At 36.3% G+C, this 11,791-nt stretch overlaps 1 protein-coding gene across 1 annotated transcript in view; it reads left to right on the top strand.

Annotated features, from left to right (window-relative positions):
- The window catches only part of LOC139123759 (MAM and LDL-receptor class A domain-containing protein 1-like), a 41,534-nt gene extending 30,255 nt beyond the window's left edge, over window positions 1-11,279 (top strand). Inside the window, exons 12-17 of the mRNA XM_070689913.1 lie at window positions 1,903-2,124; window positions 4,164-4,202; window positions 5,007-5,148; window positions 5,475-5,541; window positions 6,456-6,488; window positions 10,041-11,279. Of these exons, the coding sequence (XP_070546014.1) occupies window positions 1,903-2,124; window positions 4,164-4,202; window positions 5,007-5,148; window positions 5,475-5,541; window positions 6,456-6,488; window positions 10,041-10,046 (509 nt within the window). The 3' untranslated portion in view covers window positions 10,047-11,279. The remainder of the gene's footprint in view (window positions 1-1,902; window positions 2,125-4,163; window positions 4,203-5,006; window positions 5,149-5,474; window positions 5,542-6,455; window positions 6,489-10,040) is intronic.
- The last annotated feature ends 512 nt before the right edge of the window (window positions 11,280-11,791 follow it).

The raw sequence follows: 11,791 nt of genomic DNA on the forward strand, positions 1-11,791 counted from the left end.
CAGTGGTATCCTTCATTAAACACCTTTAACAGTCAAAACTGATAAAGGACCAGCGACAAAAACAACGGGTGGAAAAGTGTATATCAATTATCAAATGTACATAAATGCAAAAATATTGTCAGCTTTACATCGGAAACAATTGTGCATAGTTCTCTCATAGACCACCCTGTACAGTAAATCAACTTTTCAGTCACATTCCAAAATCAAATTTCTTTCACAACCTTGGACTTATAACCACTCTAGTTTAATAAAAAACATTAATATAAATAATCAAGCGCACGTACATGCACTGATTTACCTAGTTTTTTATTGGAAAAACATTATTCATAGTTTCATCATACACCCCCATGCATAGTAAATCAACATTTCGGTGAAATTCAAAAATCTGATTTTCTTGCACAACCGTCGACTTGTAACCACTCTAGTCTAATCAAGAACAATAATGTAAATAATCCAGCATACATAAATGCACAAATTTATCTAATTTTGTACTGAAAAAAATTGTTCCTATTTTCATTATAGACCCCCTATGCATAGTGAATCGACATTTCAATGAAATTCCAAAATCGAATATTTTGCACAACCCTGGATTTGTAGCCGCTTTAGTCTAATCAAGAACAAGAATGTAATTAATCCAGAATACATAAATGCACAGATTTATCTAATTTTTGAACTGAAAAAAGATTACTCATAGTTTCATCATAGACCCCCATGCATAGTGAATCGACATTTTGGTGAAGTTCTAAAATCAAATTTCTTACACAACCATAGACTTGTAAACACTCTATTCTAATCAAGAACATTAATATCACTAATAAAGAGTACAAAAATGCAAAGATTTACCCATTTTTATATTGGAAAAAAACTATTTATAGTTTCATCATAGACACCATAGAAAGTGAACCAACCTTTTAGATGAAATTCAGAAAATAATTTCTTGTACACAAATGTACATTTTACTTCCCAATTCAAGGAAAGTACATTTAAATACATCATCAAACATATATATATATATATATATATAGCATGTTTTGTGAGTGAAAATTGTCAATAACTTGCCTGATAGACTCCATGTATTATGATTTGATATTTTTGGATAAAGCACTAAATCAGCCACATCTTGCCTTCTTATAGTTGCACAAAATATGGTGACCCTCCCTCAAATATATGAAATACCATATCTCTTCAAAAATTCTTGCGTGATAAATTACGACTGTCCCCCCCCCCAAAAAAAAAAACACCACCCCCACCCTCTTTTTTATTTGCCCCTAACATAACAATTGAACCAATTGTTATATAAATTAGCTGATACTGTTTCACTCTGGGGAGAGTGGTTTGGCGGGTCCTAGTTTTAGAATGTCGGGCAAGGGGGAGGGTCACATTTTAGACAGGAGGATAGGGGGAGGGTCACATTTTACGATACAGGTGTGCGCGAAATTCCCCCGGCCCACCCTCTGTAATTACTGAAGGCTCCCGAACGCTCGTCGCCTATTCAATATTCAGATCACGGATGTGAGATTTTTGTTCAACGTTGATTGAGGCCTACATTAATTAAGAATCGAAAACAGGACATTCAAAATTACTCTTTTCATATTCTTTTAAATTTTTCGCCACTTTTTTGCATCATAATGTGTAGAGGCGATTGGATGTAATCAACCGTGATAGTTATAGTAGTTGAATATGTCTCTAAAGGTTCGCCGTTAAGCTGAGCCTATTGTTGCACACAAAACACGCTAGCCTTAAGGTTAGCCAACTGTCAAAATTTTCAATGGATCCAAACAGGACTCGCAATACGTGTAAAAGTATTCTTAGATATAATGGTCATGCCACCAATAGCGTTTGTGAAAACGACGGTGGAAATCAGCCGTGGCGTTTGATTTCTTTCTTGGCAACTGTCTTTAGAAATGGGAACACTTAGACTTTACACCATGGAAGCCGAAAACCCCGGCAGCAGGGTGGAAAGATGGTCCCTGACGGGTAACCAAGGCAACCAGTGGCGAGAAGTCAGACTTCCTATCAATTTGAATATGGAGTTCCAGATAATAATCGAGGGCATCGTGGGTAACGGCGAGCGCAGCAACATGGCGATAGACGACACTGAAATGTTTTACGGGCAATGTGAAGGTGAGTACCGTGCTCAACCTGCTGTGGATCTCCGGGGTGGATCTCCACCAGTTGGTGTTTTCACCTGTCGGGTGCGAGAATAGTATGAATCCCACACCCCAGTTGACTGGGATGGAATACCTCATACGAATTGGGAAGTTCTGTCTCCGGCGTGGGTGGGACAGAAATTCCTCACCGAGAGTCAGACGTTCGACGTCAACCCAATATTTTTTCACGTCCCTTCAATACTTGAGAAAATTGCATGTTATTGTGCAAATCACCACTGTAATTACCACCCATCGAAAAACATAGTCCACATCTAATGCCATACGACACATGCTTTTACAGATGCAAGTTTTTTTTTTTACTCTCTGCTCTAACCGTATGATTTAGAATTAATAATTTGGCGATGTATAAGTCAAAATAATCACATGGCATCGTGCTTTGCATAATCTCCATGTAAATTTGTGCCCAAGGGCAAGTGCACAAATCCATTTTCTTTGAAGTGTATGGTCTATCTACGCGATAGATCGGAACTTACAGTACGTGACTGTCCATACGTAATCCGCGCTGCTTTGGGCGGGAACAAAAAAGAGCATTCATCGAACGAAACTATTGTTTACTCGCACGACGATAAGAGTTTGAGAACAAATCGATCCGACACTGTGGTATTCTCACACTCACAACTTACTTGGAACGTAAAAACAGCAAAAATTGCCAAAATCATAAAATCGAGAAACTAGATACAATGCTATAAGCTGTAACTAAAATGTATGTTTCGATATTCTTGTTCCTGTTTCTGTTTCTAGTGCTACTCAAAAAGGCATGTTGAATCACCAAGTGTTCAAAATGACAACCCTGTACTACGCTTTCGTTTACAATGTCCACTGTGATTTTTAACAACTGATTTTTAGTCAAGAAAAAAAAACATTCATTTTCAACAATAACGACGCATTGTTAATCGCGACGCACTGTGTTGACAATGCCTAATACTTTATATCTCGACACACTTTAAAGAGAAGAATAAAAACAATGTTTGTTTCATAGAATAAAAGTAACGAGTCATTTTCACAAGTTACTGCTGTATCTTTCATCAGGCTGGACGATAATTCAATGTTTGCATTGCAAAATATACACACTAACAAATCTTTCTCAACAATGTCTCCATAGCATTGTATATTTCCTTACATTTTGATTGTTATTTTTCTTTCAACAAGTTTTAGTTTTGTTTTGGTGTCTCAGAGGGCGTGGAGGACGGATTCGTTCATTATCTACGCCATTGTAGGCATCCCATGGTCTAGAAAATCAAACTAAAATAAAAGTGAAAACCATTTTCGTAATTAAAAATACGCTGAAAATTAACATTGCCCCTATTTATTTACAAACTTACAAAGAGAATACACTCATATACCACAGAAAGTGTGTCCGCTATGATGGAAATACACACAATATGTCCGAAATATGTAACCCATAATACTCTTAGAGTCCGAGTTCTCCAAATTTCTGCCGAACAAAATGTAACTTCCTTGGCGATGAACGCTCCCTATAAAATCGGAACTGTTTTGTACGCACTCCAACAACAATCTGTCTCACTTCAAATGAAGAATTGCTCAACTTTCTCGATCTGAAGTGCCATACGCTGCGCTTTCATTCTCTAAGAAATGATACGTGTGTAAACTTCGGTTTAGCACAAGTTGACTATCATCTCACTTAATAAAAAAGTAGACATTATGTTACACCGAAGTGTTCATCGTTAAAAAATCAGTTAAGAAAACCAATCAATCTGCTGTCCAAATGTGTATTGTCCGAGTGTGTATTACCATCCAAATACGTAATGCCACCTAACCCGATATGTAATACTATTAATGTCATAGTTAGCATTACATATCGGTTTATAGGCGCTACACGAAATTAGTTACTATAACGAGTATGCGATGTCACACATTAAGGTGTTATTATATATTTCATCAATTACAGTATACTCAGTTTATACAGCTCGACCTCGAGTTGACACCATTATCATGAACGTTCCCTCAAAAATATTGTTGTTGTTTTTTTAGATTACGTACCACCGCCATACCCAGGAGGATCGGGATCAAGTAAGTGTGATCAATTTCGCTCTCTATCATGTGATCTGATTTACATATTTAATTGTAGAACTATATATGGTTGCGTCTGATTCGTGAGTGTTTCGTTTTTTGTCTTTTTCTTTTTTTCTTTCAAAGACTCGTACACGCTTGCAACGTACTTGAAAGTGGCCGCTAGGGAAAAGAGGCACCTTGAACTTTTCAATTGGCTGGACTTTCATGGGGAATTAACTCCTCCGAAGCGATATTAAAGCATAAACATATCATTATTTACTTGCGGAAAGTGTAAAAACGAATGTTGTTCATTCATGGAAATATTGTCGTCATGACTCATTGTCAATGTTGCATATTTATATACGTCAGATCTTGCACTGTATGATCTTTTTATATGAAAATATTATGACATTGATATTATGACAATATACCTGTGCCCATCCACGTACCGGTAATGAAAAGTATCAAGGGACGAGGGGCCATAAAAATTCAACACAAACAATATAGGAGTGAAACCTGAGGAGCAAAAGCACCTGCTAAGCAGAAAATTCATTTTCCTATTGACCAAGAAGTAAGGAAGTTTTTCTTGCCACTTCGCTGAGAACGGCATTATTTGGGAAAGTGCAAAATACAGGATAAGTTGATAAAATTTTGTAACGTTTGCATTTGCCGCCAACTATGAATGAATAATTTTTCAAACGTTCTGTGACATTATCATAGATCTAAAAGGTTCAGTCGTGTCGTTGTAGAAATTATTGAACGAATGCTCTTGGTGTCCCATTTTACATCTATAAGGCAACTTTTGATCGGTTTTGCTTTCAGACACTGGTGCCATTGTCTTCACGGCCGTTGTGGTGACGTTGCTTGTTCTTTGCGGCCTCTGCGCGGTCTGGTATTATTACAGAAGAAAACAGGCTGAGCCAATGGTGCCTAGTATGCCATCTATGAACACAATGACTGCATGGTGAGTAAGTCAATCGTGAACGCCAGTATCTGTATGTCGCTGTCGCTGTAAGCTGATCCTATGGTTTCGGTCTGTTTGCCTTGATCTCATTGTCTTTACATTTAATGGTATCACGTGGTGAGTCCGTCTTTCATCTCCTCTACCACACTCCCTCTCTGTATTTCTGTCAGTCTTTGTCTCTATGTGTCTCTGTCACTCTTTCTCCTTCTCCAACATGTAATTCAAGTTCGAACTTTTTAGTAGGCTTACATCCTGCTCGTTTATCTGTTTGAACAAATGTTCAGGCAGGCAGTACATAAATATGATACCCTTATACCTTTTATCAGGTTCAAGAAATCGTCTTCATCCGCACCAAGTTCAATGGAAAACCCAACCTACGATGATCCGCCAAGTGTGAGTATTGTGTGTTCTTACCCAAATGATGCCATTATCAACATAACGTTGCTTCATACTTTACTGTAGCAAACAAGTGGCATGGAACACATCGAGCTATTCTTACTACATGTAATACCGCAGCTCCCCGTGTAGGTTGCTTGGGCGTTTTAATGCTGACTTGAAACTGTTGAAAGCTCAAAATTGGTGCAAGTATAATGAAGTGACTGTAACCGGGACCGGCACTGGTAGACAAACGGGGCAAATTAGTAAAAATGGGAACCTCCCATGATTAATTGGTTGACTTCGCACACAAAGCACGGGGTACTGCAGGCATTATTCGTATAGAAGTTATGAGTGTGATGCATAAATGTCAAGTATTAAACGTTCGTTTATTTATACAAGCCTTACCTGTGTCGAGTGTGTGTCTATTACCCTACCTTCGCTATCTCTGTATACCCGCCCCCGCGTTGGTGATCGGTAGAACAATTAATGAAGGTGATTAGGGAGGGATATTGATAGATGTAAAATGTTTTCTTTAAAATACACTATAAGGAGATTGCGAGGGAGACACAGGTATAGCTTGAACACATTGCGTGGGTGTTCTGTGGATTGAAAAAAGTTTAATACTTGGCATTTATTGACCATATTCATAACTTTTATAGGAATAACGCCTGCAGTACCCTTTCCTTTTCTTTGAGTGACTGAACTTGAGCACCATTTGTTTATTACAGTATATATTCTTAACAACTTGATAATTACTATATTCCTAGTTCACTTTTTTCGGTGTTTACGTCTGTGGTAAATAATTGTGAATGATAGCAGCAAAAACACAAACATACAGCATCGTACTGTGCAATTGCACTACTTTTACCGATTACGAAGTTCTAGTCTGTTAACCACAAACCAACTTTCCAATTCCGCCATCCCTGTAGGTCACGTCGAAGGACACGGCAGGATTATATGAGGTGAAGTCCACAGTCTGATTCAGATTCTCAAAAATGTCATGTTAACACTAGTACTTCAGATTATATACATAATAAGTAACATCAATATGCCATCAAATTAGTTTGATCAAATAACATTCTCATTGCGTTCATGCTATGCTATCCCCCAGTAACGCCTGTTCTTGTTCAGCACGTTAATAGAACGTGAACATATTAATTAATGTCGCCAAGTTTTCATACCTTTTCCCTCAATGCCACTGCTCTTTCTTAAGATTTAATTTATGGTTATATTAATTTAATTAAAAAATCTTACATGCACATCCAATACTTATTTTGATTAAAAAACATAACAAAATAAAAAAAAACAAACTATGTATATTTTTTTTGCGTATAGTCTATCGACGGAATTTGTTTGACTGTGTTTAAATAAATTGACAACATCTATTTATCAGTCGGAAAAAAATGTATTTGCCTAAATCGTGCATTATTTAGACTTGCTCTGTTGTAAGTCACGTGTTACTCAATTGCACAACCTTTAATTTCTGCTAATAAGGCTAAGTTATGAAGGAACAACGAGATCCATCTCTTACAAACAACAGCATAATATTCCCCATAGTACCACGAACTCATTTTCGTGCCATTTTTGTAAGGAAAAAAAAATCAAAATCTCTCGTAATTACGAGTTTCAAGCTCCGCTGTCAGCGACGCGGAGCTTCTCAAATAGGTTGATTTTCCGTAGTTGTCCATTGTCCGGTGTCCGTCGTCTGTCGTCCGTCGTCCATCGTCCGTCAACAATTGCTCTCTCCTCTGAAACCGCAAGTCCCATTGCTTTGAAATTTTATTTGCAAGTTTCTTCAAATCGTGGTGAAATTTGCATAATTCTATTTTTGGGGCATTTTTTACTGTTTTTTTGTAAAAATATTCTCTGAAACCACTTGTCCGATTGCTTTGAAATTTGATATGCAGTTTACTTAGGGTGACCTCAGTTAGATTTGTTTAAATTGTGGTGAAATTTGCATATTTGTATTTTTAGGCAATTTTTGTCGTTTTTGGTAAAAAAATTCTTTATAAATCATCTTCTTTAAAACTACTAGTCGGAAAGCTTTGATATTTGGTACATAGGTGACAAGGGATGATCTATTTCAGATTTGTTCAGATATGTAGATTTGCATTTTAAGGCATTTTTTGCCATTTTTGGTCAAAAAAATGTTTTTCTCAAAAAGTACTTGTCTGATAGCTTTGAAATTTGGTATACAGGTTTCTATAGATGAACAAAGTAACATATGTTGAATTTCTGATGAAATGTGAATTTTGTATTTTGGGGCAATTTTTGCCATTTTTGGTCCAAAATTGTGTATTTCCAAAACTACTCATCTGATTGCTTTGAAACTTGGTACACAGGTTTCTACAGATGATCTAAATTATATTTATTGAAATCATCGATAAAATCTGCAATTTTGTATTTTTGGGCAATTTTTGCCATTTTTGGTCAAAAAATGTGTATTTCCTAAGCTACTCATCTGATAGCTTTGAAATATTATATACAGGTTCTTGCAGATGAACTAAATGATATTTATTGAAATTATGATGAAATCTGCAATTTTTTTATTTTTGCAGCTATTTTAGCCACTTTTTTTCTGGCCATTAAAATGAGCTATCAAAGATTACACCTTCTTCATCAATATGTGTCAGAAATAGTTATTTTCTACATAAAAACAGCGGAGCTATATTGCTTGTTGATTCTCGTAATTACGAGTTTTTGATTCTCGTAATCACGAGTTTCTGATTCTCGTAATTACGAGATTTTAATTCTCGTGATTACTAGATTCTGACTCTCTTAATTATGAGCCTTGATTTTCCTACATATTATTATAAATAAACTATAATAACTCATAGTTTGTCTATGGTATTTGAGCTCTTTAGTGTGAACCTATAAATTGCTCTTACGTATTATTGATCATTATTAAACAAATACAAAGGTTAACTTGATCAGGTGTAGTGAGCAAGTATAGTAAAGTCGTTAATTAATAAATGAATAAATAAACTTTGGGCTGTTACATGGCTTACAATTGTAGATATTCAGTATTTATCCAGCAGATCAAAAGTCACGCAAAGCATCATGCCAAGCATGGCCTATAAATTTTGTCTGTCCAGATAGACAATACATGCAGAGTTAAAAATGCCTAAGTATGCTATATGCCAATACTTCGCTCCTATAAACACCTATGTTTCGGTCTTCTCCGACAAGCTGAAAAGCTCCGCTCTCAGGAGATAACATCGATACTACATGTGCCTGCCATAGTATGTTAACTTTTTACATTTAGCATTTATGATAAGAAAGTGATGATTTTTAAAAGACAAATGAAAAGGACATTACAATTAGACAATCGGATGGAATAACACAACGAAAAGTAAATTTTCACGTGAATCGTGACTCAACGACATGATCATTATGCTCATATGCTGCTAGCCTTTTTGATAACTACACGATTTTAAAATTTTAGGAATTTCCGATAAGCCTACTCGACAAAAGCTTTTAATCATAAATATTCAACTCGTAATTACGAGATTTAAAATTTACCATGATGACAACTGCCAATCTATGCTGGATGTAAAAAAAATAACATCACACCGGCAGGTATTCGTAGTTTGGGGATTATCTCCTGAGTAGGGGGAAGGGGGTGTTTATCAGGTTGTCAGACTCTAATAGAGGTGTTGATATATGTGAAATAATTGCATAATGTCATACTATCGATATTACACCCCAAAAAGAGTGTTTATCCAGCCAGACAAAATCTACACGCTAGTATGCTTGACTTTTGATCTAATGGATAAAATACTGAATGTACAATTGTAGCAATGCAACAGCCCAAAGTTCATTCATTTATTTAGTCATCTACGAGTGTACTATAATTGCTTACTACACCTTATAAATCACGATAATACCGTATTGAAAACACCATATTCTCCTTGAACAATTACCAACAATATGTATGAGAAATAAGAGCTCAAAACTATACAAGGACTGAATTATGTTTTGAGCTATGAGAGTTACCATGACTACAATGCTAATCAGTATCAAGTATCAGATTACTCTACATAAGACTACATGAGACAGCGACATGTTGGTAGTTAGTCGACAGTCAATTAAGTTGTGTATATAGCTTTCGTAGAGCTAGTAATAAATGTATTGAAAACGACATCAAGCCTCGTCGTATTTCATGACATTATGGATTTTCTGATAACCAAGAGAACCAGGCTTATAGTTGCGAGACTAAAAAACTACTACGAAAGTTAAAAACTCGTAATTACGAGAATCAGCATCTTGTAATAACAAGATTTTGTATTTTTTTCCTCACAAAAAATGGCACGAATACGCTTCCGTGCATTTCCATTTTGTGATCGATAAAGTTCACTGTTCAATTGTCAGCTTTTATCAACAGATTTTTTTAGGATAACGCCACCACACCTACATGATGTTACCATGGTATAATATTTTAGGCTCATCTCCCGCACAATATCGTCGGTTTAGGTCATTTATTCTGACGCCGATCCCTTTTCTTCGATTCACAGAAATAAGGGACAGTAGCATGACACGGCAAAGTTGACAAACGAGAAAACACCTGAACTTAGAAGAAAAGAAACCAAGGTCAAAAGTTTGTGTAACAGATGGCATCACGTGACCCAAAAACATTTTATGCCGATTTGATGAAATTGATCCATGTTTTTATCGAGAAATTGCGCCGGTACAAATAAATGTTTGAGGCAAGTGGCGCCGCCACTTGCCTCAAACATTTACTTGTACCGGCTCTTTAAAGTAATTTTTGTAATAATTTCTCTTTCAAACTTTCATCGATTTTTTTATCCTTGGGGAAGGGAACATTTCCAAATAAGTGTCAGTTTTTTTTTCCTTTGAATGCTTCCATTAATTGCAACACTTACTTTTTATGAACTCGTTGATTATCATATGAGACAGTTCTGTACGTTGTTTTTTTTAAATCCTAACATTTGTTGATTTGAATTTGAAGTAGTACTCACAGATATAATATAATTCCGAGAGAATGAAATAGTGAAGGATTTCTTATATTCACCGTCTTGTTTCCGTTATGAGATTCCCGCAAGATAACACAATTTACTGCGGTACATTTTGCACCGGATTTTTCACATTTTTCTATCAACGTTTAAAATAGAATGTCTCGGCTTCGTTCCAAAAGAATACTCTTGTCGTAGAGGTTGGCGTGGCGCGTGTTCAGTGTATCGTCCACGCAAACTTGAATGCAGGCAACATGTTTGAGTAAATGGACAGAATGGGGATAACACACTTTACGCAGGTACTGCAATATTGACAACTGTTGCTTGCATATTTTGTTTTCGACTCTGTGATCTGCTCAGGTGATCTCGCGAGTCATTTTGCTGTGTTATCGAAATAGCTACTCAATGTGTCTGCGATTTGCTTCGAGAATGGCAGGTCTCGTTCCAGTGTAGAACGGATCCGTACTCGAGATTCACACTAGGAACAAATACAAAATATCATCTTCCTCGTATGCTGATATTGTTTCTCTTTTGTCAGCTTGATGCGAGATTCTCTCCAATTATTTTTTCTATGAACTGATATGTGAACTAAACACATGTCAGAGGCTGAGGCAAATCATTGTGTTCTGAATGTTTACTTGTGCTCTTCAGTTGAATGAGGAAATCACTTGCAAGCTGAGTGGAATATATTCGTCAGACAGCCTTTAGCAACAAATCATTTGCCCTTGTGATTATTTTTATCTAACCGAATAAATAGTGTGTGAATTCATTAAAATACCATACAGGTCTTGTCTTATTGCTTTCCCATGTTTTTGCGTTACCGAGGCCATCATATCGTAGCAAAAGTGTATTTCTCCACATGTGTATTTGTCCACTTGTGATAACACGGTACGTTTACTTACAAAACCTTTTCAGAATTAGAGCGCGAAAGCCACTGCAGTGAACTGCAATAAGAAACTGCTCACACTAATTAGTTTCAGCTGTAGCCAGCTGGCAAAGTCGACAACATTGTATGTCCCATGCAGACAGTTTGTCTGGGAAGTTGAAATAAATAAGATTGTACATGGACCAGTGCATGGTAATGTTACATTGTATCTTAATAAAATAATCGCAATCATACCAATCCATAATCCAATAACACTAGGTCAAATTTGTAAGACAATAGTTGTAAACATAGACACAAACAGCACAGAACAGACAGTAAATAGACAGTACAAACAAAGTCAAATTCATGAAAGAAAGATATATGGACCTCTGGCCAAAAGACCAAGAAGTGATGTCAGGTGTTTCGA

Source organism: Ptychodera flava (genome assembly GCF_041260155.1).
Source record: "Ptychodera flava strain L36383 chromosome 23 unlocalized genomic scaffold, AS_Pfla_20210202 Scaffold_23__1_contigs__length_28996876_pilon, whole genome shotgun sequence".
Lineage (NCBI taxonomy): Eukaryota > Metazoa > Hemichordata > Enteropneusta > Ptychoderidae > Ptychodera > Ptychodera flava.